General features: G+C 42.1%; 1 protein-coding gene and 1 pseudogene across 1 annotated transcript; one reads left to right on the top strand and one right to left on the bottom strand.

Moving 5' to 3' along the window:
* Positions 1 to 18,115: 18,115 nt before the first annotated feature.
* LOC123424883 lies at positions 18,116 to 18,792 on the bottom strand (annotated as a pseudogene).
* A 3,202-nt stretch (positions 18,793 to 21,994) lies between these two features.
* LOC123429127 (cytochrome P450 99A2-like) lies at positions 21,995 to 23,668 on the top strand. The gene is made up of 2 exons (XM_045113191.1): positions 21,995 to 22,922; positions 22,999 to 23,668. The coding sequence occupies exons 1-2, from the start codon at positions 22,032 to 22,034 to the stop codon at positions 23,608 to 23,610; spliced, it is 1,503 nt and encodes a 500-aa protein (XP_044969126.1). The 5' UTR covers positions 21,995 to 22,031; the 3' UTR covers positions 23,611 to 23,668.
* The last annotated feature ends 467 nt before the right edge of the window (positions 23,669 to 24,135 follow it).

The following is a 24,135-nucleotide window of genomic DNA, read 5'->3' as shown; positions in this document are numbered from 1 at the left end:
GCTTCCTTCCATTTAGGCCAATCAGGACGCTTCAGGCACTCCCTGACGGCCTTTGCTTAACTAGTAGGAAACGGGCCTTTGGCTTGTACCATTTAGTCCCGGCCTGCCTCTGGGCCGGGACTAAAGGCCCGGCCACGTCGCCCCAATTCTCAATGCCTCCCTCGAGGCTTTAGTCCCGGCCCGTAAGGAGCCTTTAGTCCCGGTTCGTGTCCCAAACCGGGACTAAAGGGCTACGCGGCGGGCAGTGGTGGTGGCAACCGTTCGTATCCCCCTTTAGTCCTGGGTGGTGGTTGAACCCGGGACTAAAGGACTAACACGTGGCCTGCCGTAGTAGTGGCAACCGTTGGTATACCTCTTTAGTCCTGGTTGGTGGCTCAACCCGGGACTAAAGGCCTAACACGTGGCCTGCCGTATTGGTGGCAACCGTTTGGTATACCTCTTTAGTCCCGGTTGGTGGCTCAACCCGGGATTAAAGGCCCAAACAGTTTGCATCCCGCGTCGTTTCGGGCGATGAAAAGCACGAACCGAAGCGTACAGTCGCCATTTCTCTGTTCTTCTTCTCTCTCGCGTCGCCCTCTCTGTTCTTCTCCTCTGTTCTTCTCCTCTCTTCTTCCCTTCTCTTCTTCCACCATGCCAACTATCTTTCGTGAGGTGCTCGCACATGGCATGACCAAGCTCTGTGTCGTGTACACGAACCTGAGCAAGGAGGTGCCGTTTTTTCTTCAACAGTTGAAGGAACGATGGTTTGACCACGCAGCGGATCATGAGAAGTTCTTCGGGCTTGATCTGGAGTACACGGCCGATCAACGCGGTGTTGCCATCATCCAACTATGCTTCGCACGCCATGTCTTGATCTTCCAATGGGCGAGGTAAGATTTGAGGCTTTCTTTGATCCAAGATAATGACATTGTAAGTTTATTTGTTTCAATCATAGTTGGTTCCCTTCAAATAGTTGTAGTGAAACAATTTTGATTAGTTGAAGGGGAGCACAATCTAATTGGAATAGTGTTCCATAATCTGAAAAATCGTATTAGAATCAACTAGTGTTTAATATGTTCCATTGGAATCATAGTTGGTTCCCTTCAAATAGTTGTAGTGAAACAATTTTGATTAGTTGAAGGGGAGCACAATCTAATTGGAATAGTGTTCCATAATCTGAAAAATCGTATTAGAAACAACTAGTGTTTAATATGTTCCATTGGAATCATAGTTGGTTCGCTTCAAATAGTTGTAGTGAAACAATTTTGATTAGTTGAAGGGAACACAATCTGATTGGAATAGTGTTCCACAATCTGAAAAATCTGATTGGTTCAATATGTTCCATTGAAATCATATTTGTAGTGATACAATTTTATGCGGTGTTCTTTGATCCAAGGTTATGAAAATTGAATATAGCTAGTGATCTCTCTAGGTTCCATTGGATAGCTATAGTGATCTCTCTAGGTTCCATTGCATATGTTCTATTTGAATCCTAAAGATAAGTTTCTCTTTAGTTGTAGTGAAACATGTTTCCTTATTGCAGCAGTATGTAACATTTTTTCCATTTTAATTTGTTTTTGTTGCAGGAGTGACAAGCATTGTCCAGAACTCATGGAGTTCCTTTGCAGTGGCATCACTTTTGCTTCCGTTGACATAAGGAACGACAAGCTGAAGATGAGGCATAGCTTCGGTATTGAGATACCAACTGGTTGCCTCGTTTATCTCCAAACGATATTCAGGCTTCGACATGACAGGACTTCGATGGCTCATATGGCAGTTGCCTTGATCGACGAGTCATATGGTGATATGAAGACCAGTTTCCCAAAGTATCAGCACAAACTTTGGGAGAAGGGCCCACTTGATGATATCAACATTGAGTATGCAGCAAAAGATGCATACGTTTCATACGAGTTGTACCGCAAGATTCGAGTCGTCAACTATGGCCAGCGTCACCTCGAGAAACGTGGACATTCTGATTTAGATGATTCAGACGAGTAGTGTTCTAAACGTCGAACACTTGTATATATATATCTATGATAGCTATTATTTTGTACTGTTTGGACTAGTATCATGTACTTCTTGGACCAATTTATATATGTCTAGTTTCTGTTTGTGCCATTATAGTTTCCAAATTTGAATGGTTTAGCCCTTTCTAACTTCATTTGCTACTTTTGAATGCTTTAGCCCTTTCTAACTTCATGGTATCATGCATTTCGACCACATATATATACAAAAAGTCTTCAGTTCAAATAAGTTCAAAAAATGAAATCCCTTTTGTAACAGATCTGTTTTTGATTAAAACAATCATTTAAAAATGAAAGACCATTAGTCCCACGTGGCGTGCAGCGGAACCACGTGGCGTGCCGCGGAACCACTTTTGTTGTGGGGGTCGCTTCTCCTTCTTCTCCTTGTGCTAGATATTGGTTATGCACTAGGGGAAGTAGGAGTAGCGACCATCATCGACGGTTGAAAAAAATAAGTAAATGCACAAAGAATACCAAATGAAGTCAGAAATTGTTGAATTTTTGTGATGTGCCTTTGAATGGTGCATTTTGAACACACAAAAAGTATGGAGTTCAAATAAGTTCAAAAAAATGAAATCCCTTTGTAAGAGATGAGTTCTCGTTCGAAACCCTGCTACTTCGAGAGAGATTGTCAGTTTTGTACACGAAGTGCATTCAGTTTTTGTCGTAGCCCTCTCAACTTTTTAACACATGCTATGTGGGTGAAATGATGATAGCATGCCAACTTTCAACATTTTTGGAGTTCATTTGTAGTGCTTTTCAATTTCAGGGTCAACTAGCTCAAAAAAAAAATGTAAATGCACGAAATATACCAAATGAAGTCAGAAATTGTTGAAATTTTGTGATGTGCCTTTGAATGGTGCATTTTGAACACACAAAAAGTATGGAGTTCAAATAAGTTCAAAAAATGAAATCCCCTTGTAAGAGATGAGTTCTCGTTCGAAACCGTGCTACTTCGAGAGAGATTGTCCGTTTTGTACACGAAGTGCATCCAGTTTTTGTCGTAGCCCTCTCAACTTTTTAACACATGCTATGTGGGTGAAATGATGATAACATGCCAACTTTCAACATTTTCAGAGTTCATTTGTAGTGCTTTTCAATTTCAGGGTCAACTAGCTCAAAAAAAATAAGTAAATGCACGAAATATACCAAATGAAGTCGGAAATTGTTGAAATTTTGTGATATGCCTTTGAATGGTGCATTTTGAACACACAAAAAGTATGGAGTTCAAATAAGTTCAAAAAAATGAAATCCCTTTGTAAGAGATGAGTTCTCGTTCGAAATGCTGCTACTTCGAGAGAGATTGTCAGTTTTGTACACGAACTGCATCCAGTTTTTGTCGTAGCCCTCTCAACTTTTTAACACATGCTATGTGGGTGAAATGATGATAGCATGCCAACTTTCAACATTTTCAGAGTTCATTTGTAGTGCTTTTCAATTTCAGGGTCAACTAGCTCAAAAAAAATAAGTAAATGCACGAAATACACCGAATGAAGTCAGAAATTGTTGAAATTTAGTGATGTGCCTTTGAATGGTGCATTTTGAACACACAAAAACTATGGAGTTCAAATAAGTTCAAAAAATGTAATTGCTTTGTAAGAGATGAGTTCTCGTTCGAAACCGTGCTACTTCGAGAGGGATTGTCCGTTTTGTACACGAACTGCATCCAGTTTTTGTCGTAGCCCTCTCAACTTTTTAACACATGCTATGTGGGTGAAATGATGATAGCATGCCAACTTTCAACATTTTCAGAGTTCATTTGTAGTGCTTTTCAATTTCAGGGTCAACTAGCTCAAAAAAATAAGTAAATGCACGAAATATACCAAATGAAGTCAGAAATTGTTGAAATTTTGTGATGTGCCTTTGAATGGGGCATTTTGAACACACAAAAAGTATGGAGTTCAAATAAGTTCAAAAAAATGAAATCCCTTTGTAAGAGATGAGTTCTCGTTCGAAACCCTGCTACTTCGAGAGATAATAGTTTGGATAGTAAAAATTATTAATTATGAAAATAAAAAATAGTTTTGCATTATTTATTCAATTTGAAACACTTTTCATTATCATAGTTTTGTCAAATTCTCAAATATGCAAAAAGAATTTTTAATAAACATAGTTTTTAATTGAAAATAACAAAATAGATAATAGTTTGGATAGTCAAAATTATTAATTATGAAAATAGAAAATAGTTTTGCATTATTTATTCAATTTGAAACACTTTTCATTATCATAGTTTTGTCAAATTCTCAAATATGAAAAAAGAATTTTTAATAAACATAGTTTTTAATTGAAAATAACAAAATAGATAATAGTTTGGATAGTCAAAATTATTAATTATGAAAATAAAAAATAGTTTTGCATTATTTATTCAATGTCAAACACTTTGCATTATCATAGTTTTGTCAAATTCTCAAATATGCAAAAAGAATTTTTAATAAACATAGTTTTTAATTGAAAATAACAAAATAGATAATAGTTTGGATAGTCAAAATTATTAATTATGAAAATAGAAAATAGTTTTGAATTATTTATTCAATTTCAAACACTTTGCATTATCATAGTTTTGTCAAATTCTCAAATATGCAAAAAGAATTTTTAATAAACATAGTTTTTAATTAAATATAACAAAATAAGTTAATAGTTTGGATAGTCAAAATAATTAATTATGAAAATAGAAAAAAATTGAAACTATATGAGAAATTATGGAGAAAATTCAACCTGAATTCACTTTGAATTCAGATTGAATTTTATCCACATTTTCAAATATAGTTTCAATTTTCAGTAAGTTTAGACCCATAAGCCTGCTTTAGAGAGGAGCTCGAGGGACAAGCTGCGACGGGGCTTATATACAAGTGTTAGTCCCCCTCGCTGGGCGAGGTGGGACTAAACTTATCGTGCAGCCGAGGACGGGCTTTAGTCCCGTGTGGAGCCACGCCCCGGGACTAAAGACACCCTCTAGTCCCGGTTGGAGCCACGCACCGGGACTAAAGACCCCCTGCTTCCCGCCTCTTGGTCTGCCCGAAAAGAGGCCTTTAGTCCCGGGTCGTGGCTCCACCCGGGACTAAAGGGGGTCTTTAGTCCCGGATCGAGCCACGCACCGGGACTAAAGATCCACCTATATAAGCGGGACTTCGAAAATTTCCAACCCAAATCGTCCATTTCTCTTCTTCTTCCTCTCGTTCTCCTGCCCAGCGCGGCACATCGACGAACTAACCAACGCTGTCGGGTTGCCCGCCGTCCTGCTCGTCGCCGCCTGCCGTCCTCCTCGCCGCCGCGCCGTGCTCCTCGCCGTCGCGCCGTCCTCCTCGCCGCGCGCCGTCGACACCTCCGGCCGGTAAGCCCCCCGCCCCCTCCTCCCCAACACTCCGGCCAGTATAGAATAAAATAAGAAAAAGGAGAAGAGAAGAAGAAAAAGGAGAAGAAAGGAAGAAAAAGGAGAAGAAAAGAAGAAAAAGGAGAAGAAAAGAAGAAAAAGAAAAAGATTTTTTTTGTCATTTAATCCTATTGTTATTAGGTTTGTGCTAGATTATTAGGGTTAGTGATATTTAGAATTAGGTTAGGGTTACAAGAAGAAGAAATATGAACAAAAATAAGAAAATAAGATTAGGAAAAATGAAAATAAGAAGAGGAGGAGAAGAAAAAAAGAAAAAGTGTATATTGTATAGTGTATGTGCTTAAGTGTATAGTGTATATAGTGTATAGTGTATAAGGAGAGGAGGAATTTTGCTATAGTGTATATAGTGTATAGTGTATAAGAAAAGAAGAAAAGAAGAGGAGGAGAAGAGAAGAAAAGAAGAGGAGGAGAAGAAAAGAAAAGAACAGGAGGAGAAGAAAAATGAAAATAAGTGTTAATAGTTTAATTTAGCTATTGTATATGCTTAAGTGTTAATAGTTTATTTTTAGCAAGAAAATTAATAGAACTAGTTTATTTTTTTAGTTCATTTTACGATGCCTATCCCGCATCCTCGTCGTCGACTCGGCGGAGGATACCTGCTTGATCAGAGTTGTCCAGGACTGGGCTTCGCCCGGCTGGTATTGGGAGGTGCTACCTTCCGGGGGGCGTAGGTTGGTGAGGAGCCAGCCCGTCGTTGACCCGATCCTTGTTTGCTGGCGGTCGCGTGGGCCAGTGAGGGTGCCGAGGCTTCCGGACACCGCGGAGGTGGTACGTCACCGTGTCAGCGAGGAGGATGAGCACGTCCGTCGCTACATGGTTGCGTTGGAGGGCAGGTTCGAGCATACCTGGCAGGTTCTTCGGGGATCTCACTGGAGCTATGATCCTGTGATGGTTCCTTCTCTTTGGGTGTCCACCGCCCGCGCCGATACCCGTCGGGCGCTACGGTTCTAGATGTATTAGTGATGCTATATGTATGATATTATTCGAGGAGTATTAGTGATAATATTCGACGATGTACGGACAAAAGTGATGATGTATTAGCTTATAATTGAATGCATGCTAATTTGAATACTACTTTATTTTACGATTTGGTTTTGCTTATTGAATGCTCAAATTGGAAAAGTACTCCTACTTAAGTTAGGGTGGAGCCACGACCCGGGACTTAAGTTGTTTTGGAACGGAGTTCCTGATAGAATAATTCTTTTTTGGTACAAAGGATAAGAGAATCCGTTTTTTGCAGAACTATGGATCCACATATCAGGAATCGCGAAGAGGAAGAACTTCTCGAAGATATAATCAAAGACGGCCCCGACGTTGAACCAGCTGAATCTCCGTCATCATATCTAAACTAGGATGTTGGAATGGAGGTCGAGCGACACGAAGATGAAGCCGATGGGGCAGGAGATAGGTCCAATGACGGAGAAGGTGATAGCTCCACTGATGGAGAAGCCGGTGAAGAGGAGAAGTCCGGCGAGGTATACATATGAAGTTCGACAATCACTTGTAATATGTGAAAAATATTGGAGATAGCTCTATATTGTATACATATACATTCATTTGACGAATGTTTCTTCCTCTTAGGCCTCCACATCGAGCAAAACTACGAAACGAGGCCCGACTAGAAAGTTGGATGCACGGACGCATTACACATTTGAGGTGATATTTCCTACGGGCGAACCCAAGCTTCCTAAGAATACTGCTGACACATTCAAGAAGCAATGCGGAGTTCTCGTTAGGGATCACGTCCCGATCAGCGTTCGGGAGTGGAACAGGCGCAAAGGGGCAGCCGATAGTGACTATGTCGCCGAAAGGTACAAAGATAATCTTTGGAATGATCTCATGTCACATTTCAACCTGCCAGAATGTGAGAATGAAGACGCCTCAGACAAACTGAGGGCCAAAGTCAAGCAGTGGACTCTGAAGAAGATGGCCGAACTGTTCGGTAGCTGGAAGAAGAAGCTATGGAAAAACTATCTGAAGACACAGAAAGTGCGAGTATTCGAGGGGTATCTAGCCAAGCAGGCGAATCACTGGAAGGCATTTCAAGAGTACAAGGAGTCAGAAGATGCCCAAGCATTATCAGAAAAGAACAAGATAAATGCCGACAAGAAGAAATATCACCACAAGCTGGGGCTAGGGGGCTATGAGACTGCCATCCCAAAGTGGGATAAGAAAGAGCAAGATCTGATAGATAAAGGCGTCGTACCTGAACCACTCCATGATGAGTGGGAATTGAGAGCAAGAAATTGGTTCCTTGCGCATGGTGGGTCGTACGACGAAACAACAGGGGACTTCATCTGCAATGATGATCTTAGGGTACCCAGGGAGAATTGGAAAAGGATAGTGAAAGAAATTAAGGAGGGACAAAGAAAGTTCACTGCAGATAGAGATAAAGATTTGCTCACACTGGTCCTCGGCAATGATGAACATGGAGGACGAACGCGAGGCTTCGGTCCTTCTTACCCGTGGTGGCTTGGGTTTCCCAGAGACCAAGACACTTACAGAAGCCGAGAGAGGGCAAAGAAGCGGCAACAGGATGAGGAAAATGACAAGTTCAACCAGTTGCTTGCGAGGATTAACGAGCAACAGAAGAAGATTGATGAGCTTAGAGGAGTACCGCGCCAGGAAGATCCTCAGTTGATATTACCGGCGCCCCATCTAAGCGGAAAAGCAGCGTGGCTGAATCTGAGGCCCCGCCCAACGATGAACGAAGAATGATAGAGGGCGGTCCCGGCTACCCCGTGGATGGAATCAAGGAGTCAACATCATGTGAACTCCATCAGAACTTCAAGAACATATCCATGAAGGTGGTCGTCGGACAAGCTTTACCTTCTGGCCCTGATGCACGCTGGCATGGCCGTGAGATTCCAGCTGGCTTTGCTAAAGTCGGGGTGGATGAAATCATGACGGGGTTTAATGATATGGAGCTCGACATAGCTGGACCCGAAGATGAGAGGACACTCGGATAAGTACTGGGTGGAGTCATCCTATGGGACAAGAACTACATCAAGCTTCCAGGCTCGGCCCCAAGGACAACACCGCCTCCGAGTCATCGCAGGTCACCTACACCTCCATTACCTCCAAGCCCTCCACATCACGTCGGCCAGCAAAACACGAGTCCATCTCGATCACCGCCGCCGGACTTGGGTCGTCCGTCTCCGCCGCCGCCCGCACATGATACTAAGCGGAAGCGTGCCAGCAAGAAAGCTCCGTCGATGATTTCTAACCGACGGAGCTCCCCAAAGCGCAAACTATCGCCCCTCCCAAAGGTACCTCATGCTAATCTTCCTATCAGACCTTATGATCGTACCCCCGAGGAAAACGCCAGGATAGCAAAGGAACAACATGATGCACATATGAAAAGGAAGGAACCCGAGCCCCGCCCGGAATACACCGAGAAGCACATAGCATGGGAAAAAGACTTCTTAACCACTCCATCACAGTATGACTTACACTATAAGCCTGATGACTATACACGCACATTGTAGAAGGAAGTGAAAAAGAGCAGCTCACGTGCAAGTGCAAGTGGGAGCAAATCAAGTTCAACTACAAGCAAGAAAAAATCAGACGTTCCTCAGCTTGGACAACAGGACAAACAGTCGATCCCACCCCTCAAGGTGTTAACCGAGAATGTTCCCCCTCCGGTGCAGGGGCAAGCTTTTGAAAAAGCAAAGGAGTTGGCGTATGAATCTGGTATCTCGGTTGAAGATTTGCTGGCTTCCCAAGACGACAGGATACCCAAGGCTGTGGTAGCCCCTAAGCCACAGTTTGTCATGAGAGAGCCTTTGGTCAGCAAAGATGATCTCCCAAAAAATATGCGTTACTTGCATAAATGGTACTTAAGTGAATCAAAGAATGGAAGAACGATGATCGTGCTGAGTGTCCCACAGGAGTACTACGGCCGCTCCGAAGAAATCCATATCGACTTTGATGAACTCTTCCAGATGTACAATGGCGACGCCCTCAACAAATCTCTTACGAGTTGCTATTGTCTGTAAGTTTTTCAATTCGTTGTCTACATATAACTTGTTTAGTTATTTCAATTCATTGTCTATATATAACTTGTACTCTATTATACAGAATGAAGATTCTGGAGTGTAAAAGTAAGAGCATCCTAAATTTTGGGTTTATTCACCCAGATAAAATACATATAGCGACGCTAACTAATTATCCCAAGGAGACGGAGGAAAACCTTCTAAGGTTTCTAATAGATCAAAATTTCTGTGACCACATACTGTTTCCATACAACTTCAGGTGAGGGTCTTTACTCTGTTGTGTCCATTCACTTATAAGTGTAATTGATAAGTTACTAACACACACACACACACACACATATATATATATATATATACATGTGCAGCATCCATTGGATTCTGTTGGACATTCAAATTGATAAGGGAAGAGTTCATGCCTTCGACCCATTATCGAGACACTTGGAACAGTTCTAAAGCCTGCAGGACATGCTCCAAGGGTAATTTTAATCATTCTTGCGCTCTATCGGTCTCTTTCGATGATTTTCTGATATATCAATTAATGAAAAACTTAGCAAATCATTATCCTTGTCGGGCAGGGTTTGGAATCGGTTCAAGTGCGTGACTCCCGGTATCGAGCCTGAGAAGCTGACCTTTAGAGCGGCTCAGGTAAGTAGTAGTATGATATACTTCTATTAATTTTCAATACTTTTATGATTTTAGATTATTATTTTGATTATATATATTCTATTCTCGTAAAGTGCGACCAGCAGCCACGGGGAACGCATCTATGCGGATACTATGTTTGCGAGACCATTCGCACGTTTACCTCTGAGTTCAAGGATCACAGATTCGACGTAAGCAATGAACATCCACACCTCTATTTTTACCCGTCATTCTTTGTTATCATGATTGATATTCATATTCATCTCCTCTTCTTATATAGCACACGACCATGAGGACGAAGGTCCTACCAGAGCAACGCGCGATTGCTGTTGCAGAGGAGCTTGCGGGATTTCTGAGGACGGAAGCTATAGAAGACAAAGGACGATTTGGTGTAGCTAAGGGCCATTAATGATGTTCGTCCATGTAATCGAATAGACGGGCTCTAGTCCCGATAATTCAGATCTCCATATAATTGTATATATATGATCGCTTGTAAGATAAGTTAATCTTATATATACATATATATGCATAATTATTTATATTTTAAATTATATGAAAACTAATTCCCGAACACCAAACGAGGCATCACGTTAATCTCCCGAACACCTAAACCCTAAAACCCAAAAATAATTTCATTCAAAAAAACCCCCAAAAACCAGCAAAATCTGAAAATCTTTAGTCCCGGTCCGTGTAACGAACCGGGACTAAAGGGCCTGCCCCTGGGGCGCTACGAGGCGCCCACGTGGAGCACCTTTAGTCCCGGCGTGTAAGAGGGCCGGGACGAAAAGGTTAGGCCGTTAGTCCCGCCCCTTTAGTGCCGGTTGGTGAACCTGGACTAAAGCCCCTTACGGGCCGGGGCTAAAGGCCCCTCCCCACTAGTGGTTCTGGATCCAGCTGAAGGGTTTCAGCAATTTCAGAGGCAAAATATATGTCGATAATTGTAGTCTCTCTATTATATGATTCTCCTGATTCTATATAGTTTATGGAAATTTTTTTTATACCTTCAGACTCTATGTGATTTCCCACAACAATAGAGTCATGGTGTTCCAATGTCCCAGCTATTATGTTTTTATGCGCATTTATGCTGGGTTCAATATGTTGAGCATCTGGTTGGTGTCCTTCAACTTGAGGTTGAATTACATTTAATCGTAGAGGATTTGGTTTCCTCTGTTTCCGTGGAGGCTTTTGAGAAGCTATATTCCGGCTAACCAGATTTTTTCCCCTCTTGCTCTCATTTGGGGTTTGAGTGGTTTTAGTTGGTACCTCCACTCATTCTGGTGCATTAACAGCGGGAATATGCGATTTAGTGACACCTTTATGGTCAGTAAATGCATCTGGCAGATTATTTGCAATGTGTTGCAAATCTATGATCCTCTGAACTTCAGTTTCAGATTCTTTAGTACGTGCATCTAAGGACTGAATGCCTGTTACATTCCAATCTATTTCCTGGCATTCTATGTGGTTTGATTCTCCCACTAATGCCGGAAAATGATCCTCATCAAAAATTGAATCAGCTTAGCGGGCAGTAAATAGGTCCCCTGTAAGATGTTCAAGATATTTAATAATTGACGGAGAATTATAACCCACATAGATCCCTAGTTTTCTGTGGGGGCCCATGGATGTACGCTGCGGTGGTGATATCGGTACGTATACTGCGCAACCGAATTTTCGCAGATGGGAAATACTTGGCTGAGTGCCACGTACTTGTTGCAGTGGGGAGGTTGTATGATATGCAGTTGGTCTGATTTGTATCAGATCTGCGGCGTGTAATACCGCATGTGCCCAACAAGATGCTGGTAAATTACAATTCTGTAATAGTGGTCGAGCAACTAATTTTACTCTTTTGATGAGAGACTCAGCCAAACCATTTTGAGTATGGACATAAGGCACAAAATGTTCTAAATGAATGCCCATAGCCATGCAGTAGTCATTGAATGCTCGTGAAGAGAATTCAGCGGCATTGTCCATTCGAATTGTTTTTATCCTATTTTCAGGATGATTTGCTCTTAATTTGATAATTTGAGCAATTATCTTGGCAAAAGCATGATTTCGTGTGGACAATAGACATACATGTGACCATCTAGTAGATGCATCTATGAGCACCATGAAATATCTAAATGGTCCTGATAGTGGTTGAATTGGACCACATATATCTCCTTGAATGCATTCAAGAAAGTTAAGTGACTCTCTTTTTACCTTAAGATAAGATGGTCTTATAATTAATTTCCCAGTTGCACATGCGGTGCACACAAAATCAGATGATTTTGGGAAATTTTTAGTTGGAAGGCTGTGACCAATAGAATTGTCAATAATTTTTCTCATCATCCCTATGCCAGGATGACCTAGGCGATCATGCCAAGTCTTGAATTTATCAAGATCTTGAAAAATTATTTTGTACGCAACATGTGGTACGGGTTTTATATAACTGTAATATAATACAGATGAAAGTGAGGGGATTTTTTCAAGAATTTGTTTCTCAGACCCATTGCTTTTTGTTAAAAGAAAATATTCATAATTATTTTCAAAAATTGTTTCCAGATGGAAATTATTTGATCTGAGGTCTTTGAAACTTAGAAGGGTGCGTGTAGATTCAGGATACAAGAGTGCATCCTCAATTACAATCGTAGTACCCATAGGTAGAACAAGTGTGGCTTGTCCTGAACCAATAATTGATGCATCGCGACCGACGATTGTCATAATATTCCCTTTTTTCTCAGTTAGAGTTTGGAAATATTTTATTTCCCTTAAAATTGTGTTAGTGGTACAACTGTCCACCAAACATAATTCTTCGTCCATTGGATTATTTTCCCGTAAAATCTTGTTTCCTTAGGAGCGCTTTGAGAAGTGCTAGCTTCAAGGTTTCCTTCTTGTTGTAAAACGTTGAAGTGAGCTTCGGCTTTCCCATGAACTTGTTTGCCTTTCCCAGTGGATTTGATGTATAAATCCGCTAGATGCTTGGGAGTTCGGCATTTGCTAGTACGATGGTTAGTACATCCACACCTTTGACAAATCTCGGAGTTGGTGTTTCGGTCATTTTTCTTGAAGTGACCTTTACCTTTAGATTGACCAAAGTTTTTCTGCTTGTTGTTCTTTTTCCACTTTTCATTGAATTTCTTGAAATTCTTTTTGTTGCCCCCATACTTTTTAGTAAACTGAGTGTTAGCATGTGCTTCAGGGAGTGGCATTGAGCCCGTTGGGCGTGTTTGATGATTCTTCATGAGAAGTTCATCATGTTTCTCAGCCTGAAGTAGAGTGTATATGAGCTCAGAATACTTTTTGTATTTTTGTTGACGGTACTGCTGTTGTAGTACTCTCATCGAGGGGTGGAAAGTGCACAAGGTCTTCTCAATAAGGTCTTCTTCAGAAATTGCTTGATTGCAAAACCTTAGTTTTGAGTTAACCTTGTGAACTGCAGAGTTATATGCTGCCACAGATTTGAAGTCTTGGAACCTTATGAGGGACCATTCTCTCTGTGCTTCTAGCAGCATAACTGCTCTTTGTTGGTCATATCTCTCCTTGAGAGAGTTCCACAAAGCTAGTGGATCTTCTTCCATCAAATATTCCGACTTTAAGTCCGGATGGAGATGGTGCCTTAAGAAACTTAAAGCAGTATATTTGGCTGCCGTGGGGATTTCTCCGGCGCCTTCATCGGGTGTGGTGATAGTGAAACCGAGTTTATGGCTTTCGAGGGCTATCTTTCCATCCATAGCCCATGATAAATAGTTACTACCATCTAGTTCAACTTCATGAAATTCACGATGCATGACGCCAGCCATTTCCTTTTCTTGTCCTTCCCCTGATGGCTCTGTCTTCTCTCGGCAAAGACAGTGCTGATAACGTGTAAAGAGTGATAGCGAAAGTGTTTGTGCGAAAACTAATCTTTCATTGATTGATGGCAATATTTATACAAGGATTGGGACGCAAATCAAAAGGCGTCTGTACAAAAAGGTGCCTGTACGGACGGACGCGTCCGTATGGCGTTTAGACTAATAACTATTAATTACGTCCTAATGACAGTTCACTAATAACCGACTTCACCTGAATAAACGGTCCAAGTGTCAACTCTAACAGTCGCGCTGGTGACCCTGCCCACGTGACCTGCAATAAATACGACCATCTTCTGTGGGTACACTGTGTCTTACCAGTAAGTACGATGGGTATACTGCATACATGTACAGTGACCTCACGATCTACAACTTTGAATGGTCAGATAATATGACTATATGCCGGTATGAGCCATATCGCCACTCTCTTTATTTATAGCTTTTAGTTTTTCTTGTTCATGTTACAATATTGCCCAGCCTATCGTGTATATCGTGCATAAAGCTGCCGATCTAACCATGACGTCCTATATATACACCGACTAGTACTCTTAAACTCCTGATTACAAGTTGCCTAATCAACCTAGCCTAACTTCGTACGACAAGGACACCTCAAGCCAGGATTGCTTGCATATACAATGCATAGTCTCAAGGTGATGCCCCGTATGTCACCTAGGATTGGATGTCAGAAAAAGTAGGTTTGGATAAGGAAGCGGGATCCTTTGCAAGAGGAGGGTGTTTGAAGAGAAAATGTATGGTCCCGTGTAAAAAGATGAAAAAGTTAGAGTGAAAAATAGAGATGCATGTACCAGATTGGATCTTCATTGATCCAGATACTCGTGGTGTGCTTCTCTCCTGTGGTTTCCTGGCGTTGCCAGCGTGGCCGCGGATGAAACTGGTGAAGGAGATTCAGATAAGGGGAAACCCATTGGTCGGCCCTGGCCGGCCGCGTCGCCGACGACGCTCAAGGGCGTCGTTGTTCTTCCTGAAGACGTTGGTCTACGTCTGCTCCTCCACTTCCTACCTCACTGCCTCTCGGGTGAAAACCCTAACTCCGGTGGACGGCGTCTAAAACGTGTGCATGTGGTGTACGTTTTAGGTCTGCTGCACCGCCTGTGGGTTCTGATACGTTATGTGGATGGATCGATGACGGCACCGAATCTAGATATGGGGAGTGAGAGCACACCAAGAAATAAGGTCAATTATGAATCCCTATATTGGTCATTGATTCGTCATTGTTGTTGTTCATTGACCTTTTTTTGACCAAATTTACAAGGTCAACAGTTGGCCGTCAAGAATGAACAAACTTGACCTTTCTAAAATTTTGATCATAGATCTTTATTGACCAAAATTTTGGTTTGGTCATTACCCATTTGTGTGAGCCACGTAGGATCTTACGTGGCTGTGCTGACATGGCATGCTAGTGACCAAATGAAATCATCATAAATTTCGCAGCCCAATTCAATAATCTAGTCTACATGGGCCTCCACTAATATTATTTTATTATTAAAAATGTATAAATTGTTTAGGCTGATGCATTATTTTACCAAAAGCATGTATATCTCAGGATAGACCCATTAAAAAACAAGCACACAAGAATAAAATATATCAAATTAGTTGTATATATTTCATTTCAGTAACACATCACATGAATTACAATACATCATCCATCGACTCCTCTACACATAAAGGTTCAAGGCCCAACAAGTGCACAACAAAATAGTTATATAAGTGCAGGTGCATAGCAAAAGGGTCTAACAAGTGCATAATCACGCATCAACATAGTTCGACAAAGATTGGATGAGAAGCACAAGTTTTTGTTGATCACACATAACATCAATGATAAACAAAGCTTATTGTTCCCTCCTCCCGTCTTGTCCTCTACTTTTTCTGGCTGCTTCACATCGTCCTGGTAATTCAAATAATCAAACATAAGAAAGCATACAACTTCTCTCAAGGAAGGTGCTTCTAATCACCATGATGTCAAAAATGCATGCAAAATGTGCGTGCACCTAGTACAGAATATTATAATGTAGCATATATATATGTTTGCATTTATTGCACAAGAAAGAAGACATACGGAGATACAACGTGATGGTATAAAATATGCATTAATGATAACATGGCATGTCATACATGCTACACCAGATTATGTATGCTTACAAACAAGAGGTGAAATTAATGCTAGGTTTAAATTTCAGACCTTCAAATAATAACAATAAAATTCAGGTTTTGGTGAGAAGAAAGGTGAACCTAAAGGGTTCAGTTCTATTGATAAGATGCATGCCATGTTGCTTCCAGCCCATGGATATGAATGTTTCAGTCATCGAAGAGATTGTTGGGCACATGAAATTGATGGGAAATCTTTGGTCACATGCAAATTAAGCAGCTTCAAGACCAATTTTAAACATGTATGATGGCAGTGAAGTTGCAGCTAGTCTCTTTGCATCCTCATGTAAATTAGTCCGGTAGTATTCAGTTCTGTAATAGTTCTGATTTTTCCTGTTGCTGGTTACCAAGTGACAAGTGAGACACAATGTTCTCCCAACGGATTTTAAATGTACTCATACGGATGATCTTTATTTGCTGAGATATTTCCTCAAATCATCAGTTACATGGTATCTATTTAGTACATGGCTTGGTTATTCTTGTATATTTTCTCTAGAATTCTGTGCATGAATCCCTGTGTCGGGCTGATTTTGCCCATTTAGATTGGTTGTCCAAATGTCTCCTTGATGCTTTTATACATGGGTCATCAAATTTCTTAAGCTGGTTCTCAAATTTCTTAAGCCGGTGCTTAGCGAAAGTGTGCACAGAAAGAATTACTGAACCATTTCCTTATAGTTACCAAAAATGACTTGTTACACTACTGGAGCATGATTATTAATATACTATATAAATAGCAAAAATACCTGCAATATAATAATGCAGTCTTATCCTGTAAAGAAGTCAGGAACACCTCGGGGAATCATTTTTAATATAGCTAGCAAAAATACCTATAATATAGGAATGTAGTATTATCATATGAAAAAGGCAGGAACGACTCACTATTTGTTGCCGTAAAATAAAAATCATCTTTCGTTTCATAGTGTGATTTTAGCATGACATACCTAACCAGTCGAGCAGCTGGTTGCTGATGCCCTTTGTGCCTCTTTGACTGAAGAAGAAGCATCATTGGACGTGAAATTCCCCATTGTCTGCACCAAATTCTGTGATGAATACATGTTAGGGTGTCATGTCATGTCAGCAGCAACCGAGCGAACATCACCAAGCAAAAAAAAAATCAAACAGTTACAGTGTACTGTCGGCTACTAACAGCAGGAGCAGCACGGGCCGGCCACGAGCGGGAGCGGCAGCAGCATGTTGGGTCTCATATTGGTATCAAGCAGTTGCAGTATACATTCTAACACGGCATGTGTTGGTATGAATATTAAATAGTAATATCGTGATCGCTAGAGGTAAGTTGCTGTGTTGTTGTGGATCTTATATATAGAACGCAAATTATTTTCTTTTTTCATTCCTTCGCCTATGCGTGTAGCTCTACCATGGGTTTTATTATGGCTGCTAAACAATCATACAACTACAGCAGGAAGATGATGTGTCCTTTTCCTTTGTTCGCTTGCCTCTTGGCTTCATGGCAAATATTTGTGAACCGAGGGAGTACTACAGATCTTATTTGCATATCGTTATTTTCGTTAAAGATGATGGTTTTGAAATACCCTAACCACAAATGTTGTGTCTTTCATCAATTTACTACCTGCAAATAGCAGCTCACTGAGAAGTACTAGTTGAGTTTGGTATAGCCCTTTTCAGGATCCCTAGAAAAGCCAGAATTATTGCTAGTTACCCCACTCTATCTTTTGGCTGAACGGGATGCCAACTAAGCAGCACGTGTAATCAACCAAATGTCTATCTGCTATAGCACTCATGATATAAATTGTACCCGTTATAAAGCTATATGTCGTAGATGCCGAGAGAACCTACGCAGATGATAAATAGAGGTGTGAATCTTGGGCCACTCGTAGTTGTCATCCTATGTTGAAATGCAATCATTCAAACTAATATGAAAATATCTTATTTGCATATTGTTGATTTTGCACAAGAAATGGCTTTAGTTGCTGGTTACAAGTTTAGCTTTGATTTAACCAACACAAGTGAACCCAACTAACTTGCGCACTATATAATTTCACAGGAGCCCTGCAGAAGGTCTAAAATGGAGGCAATCACCCTCTCAAAATAGTAAGCAATGCACCTCACTTTGTGCTACTGGCTCTGCCTCACATTGTTAGTCAGTGCCCTGCAAGAACATAGAAGCATATGAGATCAAGTAAGAACAGCTAGTCAATTTGACACTACAAGGTATAATTAAACCCTAGGATATCCAAATGAGCCAAGGGGGCATACGAGAACAAGGCATCAAAATTGATGGCCGGGAGTCGGACCTCGCCGCGGCCGGCGGTGGGGAACAGGTAGAAGAGCGCTCAGGCGAGCAACGAGGCGGCGAGCTCCTGGCCGAGGAGCACGAAGCCCGCGTCCTGAGGCCCCAGGAGGCAGAGCACGGTCGCGGCCCGGGCGGCGGCGTAGTGGTCCTCGAGCAGCGCGGGGAGGCGGAGGAAGACGCGCACGAGGCGGAGGAGCACGTCGGAGAACCAGTCTCACGCATGGGCCCGCGAGAGGAGGTTGTCGAAGAAGAGCGCGTAGCCCTCGGCGGCGCGTGCCGGGATGGCCCGGAGGAGGGTGCGGGGAGGACGGGAGCCACATCGGATGCGGGGAGGGGATGGGGAGGGAAGTGGCGGCGGCGATCTGCAAGGCAGCGGATGCGGGGAGGGATGGGGAGGGAAGTGGCGGCGGCGATCTGCAAGGCAGCAAGGGGAGGAGGCGACTGAGTGGCTAGGGTTCACGAGGATTGTGGGTCTGCAAGTTTTTTTACTCCTTTTCATCAGTAGTGGGTCTTTTTACTCCTTTTCTTCAGATGAATGAATGGATGGATAGACGTGGGATTGCTAGCAATGGACGGTAGGATTTGTGTCATGTCATCGATCCGTGGCATAAATGGTTCTACTAATCCGAATCCAGCTTATGTAATTCTGTTTTTTTCTTTTGTTTCTTGTATATTTTTTATCCTCTTATTTCGGGTAAACACTCAACATATTAGCCTCATGTGGTATGTTTAAATGACCCAATAATTATGGACCCATATTGGATTTAGATATTAGTCCGTATAGATATTGGATTTAGGAAATATGGACCCATATTGTTGTTTCTAGTTGTATTTTTTGATTGCCTAAAAAGAGTTGTACAATATTTATTATTTCCCTCAAAAGATAGCTATATTTTTTGGTTGAGTGTTATGTGTCGAAACACTTTTCATTTAATTATGATAGTATTTGGCATTACTGAAAAATTCACCCATATATTTTTTATTGTCATGTTTAAGTCTTTATTGTCTGAAACACCAAGTTAAGGTACCCTATACCACCTTTCAAAAATATTTATCTAAATAAGGTCTACACATTATGAGATTAGCATGGGCTCATATACTTCATTTTGGTAATTATATTGTATTTTCTAAAATATTTAGGATATTAAAATGAGTAATTATAATTTATTGGTATTTATCTAATATAATTTACTTCATCTATATATGTATAAAACAAAATTTTGCTCTCTATACATGACACATAGGCAAAATTGATGAGGTGTCGTCCAGTCACCTCCATACATATGTTTATGGTATTATATTTGGTCATGGTAGCATTAAAATATGTTCATAAATAGTTTTGCACTTAATGATCATTTTGTGCAATAGGATCATGACCTAAGGGACCCAAAAGGTCATAATGTTATGGGCTTTGGACCCTCTTAGACATGCCATGACTAATTTCAGAATTTTGGTCATGGATCAATGACCAGTTAAACCACCGTCATTATTTTTGGTCATAATTGAGCGTTTTTCTTGTAGTGGCACTCCACATTATCGAGTTTTGTAGGTGTGAGTGGTGGCTTCGGATGATTTGATGTATGTTCTTGTTAGACCTATGTTGAATAATTAATAGAAATGACCGTATGCATCGATTGATGCAGAAGCCGCAGGTTTGAACCTCCTTTAAAAAAAAATAGATATGCATGTGCATTAGACTTTTTATTTTTTATTGTTGATGAGACATCCTGATGATAGCTTGCATTGAAAAGAAAAAAATCAATATAGATGCCTCAAGCTACTTTTTGTGATGGAGCATATGTATCCATATGTCACCATCGTACATGCCCTCACGCGCGTCGATCGTGCGATCCAGCTCTAATGGTTACTACTGCGTCATGAAGAACAAGTCACACAAACTACTCCCTTGGTTTCATAATATAAAAGCATTTTTTATATTAGTATAGTGTCAAAAACATTTTTATATTATGAGACAGAAGGAGTAACAAATTATAAGATTTGTTCTAACAGTTTTTTCTTTATTTTAATACTTTATCTTCCGTACTTCTTCGATCTTCACTCGTTGAAGATTCCTTTCTTGTCTACTTATTTGCTCGCATCACGACAGGTTAAAATGATAGGATTCACGGGCCGAACGACAAAATCTGGGGCCATGCACGATACCAAAAATTGTGGCCTATCTCACAAATAAAATAAAATAAGGCCAGTGCTACGTCGGATTAGCGCCTCTAGCATCGTTCGATGTAACAACGTCATGGTAGCAGACCAGCTTGAAGGGCCCGAACATCAAACGAGGCATCACGTTAATCTCCCGAACACCTAAACCTTAAAATCCTATAACCCAAAAATAAACAAAATCTACAGAAACTCTTTAGTCCCGGTCCGTGTTAAGACCCGGGACTAAAGGGCCTGCCCCTGAGGGCGCTCCGAGGCGCCCACGTGGAGCACCTTTGGTCCCGTCTTGGAACAGGGCCGGGATTAAAGGTTAGGCCTTTAGTCCCGCCCCTTTAGTCCCGATTGGTGAACCGGGACTAAAGCCCCTTACGGGCCGGGGCTATAGGCCCTGTCCCCACTAGTGATTGTTAACTAGTCAATTTTTGTGACTTGTCATTTTTTGTGACTTATCAATAATGTTTTCTGCTTTTTTTTATTAGAGTCACGGTTTTGCTTCCACGAGAGGCATGATTTTGCCTTCGTGAGAGTCGCGCCCGTGCCTATCGCAAAGAAAAACAACGATTTTTACGAGAGACATGGTTTTGCCTTCGTTTTATGTGCCTCTCGGAAAGGAAAGAAAAAAAGCTAAAATAATGTTTTCTGTTTTTTTCTATCGCGGGACACACGGTTTTTTTGATTCGGTCTTTTTCGTGAAAGAAAAAGTTCGTCAAAACTTTCACCTCATTTCACGAAAATAGAGAAAACGTTTACGTTACGACAAATGACAAGCATGCAATATACCACTTGTCGCAATCTGAAAAGGCGAGATTAATCTTTAGAAAATGTACTCCTCAATTCATGATTTCGTACTAGACCTATATAAAAAATATGGTCCACCCAAATTACGGGCTCTATGCGGGCCGCACATTTCGCACAACTACAGGCCCATCACTAATTGTTAGGATTCATTGATTACAATATAGACACATACAATTATTTGAGCCGAAGACACATGCCCAAGACTACTTGAGCCCATTTATGCCTGCTCTTAACATGCATGATTGACCCCTGCTATTCTGACATAATCAAACTTGTGGCAGTAATAACATTAGAAAACTAGTCAATTTTTGTTAACTAGTCAATTTTTGTGACTTGTCAATTTTTGCTGACCACATCTGAGTGTCAAAACATGTGGGGCGCACAGTCAAAGCACATGTGACATGTCCACGACAAAGTATGCTTAAGTGTATTTATTTCTTCAATTATATATCTAAATTATAGTCAATTTTTGTGACTTGTCCATGAAAAAGACAAGAAAACAGATGGATACATCTACAAGGTGGCCGATTGGTGTACTTAACGGGAGCGCCTGTGGCTGTGAGACATATGACCACACTAATTTATGTATTCAATTGTACAATATTTGACTTATGGAGCTTTGACTGGAAAACTGATGTGCAGGCTGATCTACGAGTTGTGAAATTTTATGCCACACTAAGGATGTGGCGCCTATATATAGAAAAAGTGTTCGTGAGTCTTATCCCACACTAAAAGGCATTTCAATTTGTGCTCCAAGCAAACCTGATGGTGATGGCGACGGAGCCAAGCGCATCCACCCTCGTGTTGCTCCTCACTCTCGCCTCACTCGTCGTCCTTGCGTCCGTACTAAGCCGCAAACGGAAAAACCATAGGCGGCCTCCAGGCCCATGGCGCCTCCCCTTGCTCGGAAGCCTCCACCACGTCCTCACGTCGCAGCCGCATGTCGCCCTCCGGGACCTGGCCAAGAAGCACGGCCCGGTCATGTACCTCCGGTTCGGCCAGATCGACACCGTCGTCATCTCATCGCCGGCGGCGGCGCAGGAGGTGCTCCGGGACAAGGACCTTGCCTTCGCGTCACGGCCCAACATCCTGGTCTCAGAGATCTTCTGCTACGGAGGTCGCGACGTCGTCCTCGCGCCCTACGGCCCCTACTGGCGGACGACGCGCAAGCTCTGCACGATGGAGCTGCTGAGCGAACGGAAGGTGCGGCAGTTCGCGCCCTTCAGAGACAGCCAGACCATGTCCCTCATCGACAACGTCCGCGCCGCCGGTCGGGGCGGCGGGCCGTTTAACCTTGGCAAGCTGCTCATTTCCTGCACCAACACTATCACCGGCAAAGCGACGTTCGGCCAGGTGTGTGACGGCGAGCTGCAGGAGCAGTTTATGACCCTGATCGGCCAGGCGATGAAGAATGCCGGCGGATACACCGTCGGGGACCTGTTCCCATCGCTGTGGTTTGTCGACACTCTCACCGGGCTGAGAGGCCGCCTGTGGCGTGCGCACCGGCAGCTGGACGCCATCTTGGACAAGATCATCGCTGATGAGTGCAGCAAGGATGAACAAGGCCAACACCTTCTTGGAGTTCTGCTTAGGATCAGGGATGAGCGGAACGTTGAATTCCCCATCGACACCACAGACATCAAAGCGATCATATTGGTATGGTATAGAAAACATATATAATTTTATTTTCTGCGGGGTAACTTAATTTTCATTCTTGTTCATGCCCCTTCAGGATATGTTCACGGCAGGGACGGACTCGACCTCGGCAGCGGCCGAATGGGTCATGTCCGAGCTCATGAGGAACCCCAAGGTGATGGCCAAGGCGCAGGCTGAAGTTCGGCGTGCCTTGGACAACAAGAGCCCAATAGACCATGAAAAACATATAGATGGGCTCCGCTACACCAAAATGGTGATCAAGGAGACCATGAGGTTAAACCCTGTGGTGCCGTTGCTTGTCCCTCGTCTCTGTCGGGAAACCTGCGATGTAGGCGGATTTGAGGTCAAGGAGGGCACCAGGGTCTTAGTCAATACGTGGGCGATGGGGAGGAGCTCCGAGTACTGGGAAAACGCAGAGGAGTTCATGCCGGAGAGGTTCGAGGATGGCACAGCCACGTACAAGGCCTCACGGTTCGAGTACTTGCCGTTCAGCGCTGGGAGGAGGAAGTGCCCCGGCGATACCTTTGGGCTGGCCACGCTTCAGCTCATGGTGGCACGACTCCTCTACTACTTTGATTGGAGCCTCCCTGCTGGAACACATGAGCTCGACATGGAAACAAAAGTGGGGGCAAATGCGAGGAGGAAGAACCAACTGCATCTAGTGGTGACCCCGTATAAGGGTGCTTGATAGCAGATAAATACTATTACCTATGTGCTTCTCTTCTTCTTTTCTGTACACAAAAATACATTCACAGTGAAGAAATTTGAAAAGATGTTTGGTTTCTTATTCAAGTCAAATAATCTGAAGTCTTTGGATGATAGTAACCTACGGAAATTTTGCACTAGTTTTGCTAAAGCTTTTACTCATAAAATTTTACATGATGTTGATCTTGATGATTTATCTCTGAGTTAAAAGTGTTGCAAGTAACTTTGCGAGATGATTTGATGTCAACACCTGAGATTCTTCAGTTTGTTACAGTTGTAGATTGCTATCCAAATGTGTCAGTTGCCTATCGGATCCTTTTGACTCTACCTGTGACTGTAGCCTCGGCTGAAAGAAGTTTCTCTAAATTGAAACTACTGAAGAATTGTTTGAGATCGACTATGTTACAAGACAGATTGAATGGATTGGCTATGTGTTGTATTGAGAAGGATATCTTGGACAATATTGATCTTGATATTGTCATCAATAATTTTGCTTCTAGAAATGCAC

The sequence above is a fragment of the Hordeum vulgare genome, chromosome 2H (genome assembly GCF_904849725.1).
Source record: "Hordeum vulgare subsp. vulgare chromosome 2H, MorexV3_pseudomolecules_assembly, whole genome shotgun sequence".
Lineage (NCBI taxonomy): Eukaryota > Viridiplantae > Streptophyta > Magnoliopsida > Poales > Poaceae > Hordeum > Hordeum vulgare.
This window is presented reverse-complemented; position numbering and strand designations above follow the sequence as displayed.

What these genes read in the sequence shown, in the direction of transcription:
- LOC123429127 (XM_045113191.1), top strand. Translation starts at nt 22,032, where the DNA reads ATGGTGATGGCGACGGAGCCAAGCGCATCCACCCTCGTGTTGCTCCTC. An exon ending in ACATCAAAGCGATCATATTG is followed by an intron (nt 22,923 to 22,998) that starts GTATGGTATAGA and finishes ATGCCCCTTCAG; the next exon opens with GATATGTTCACGGCAGGGAC.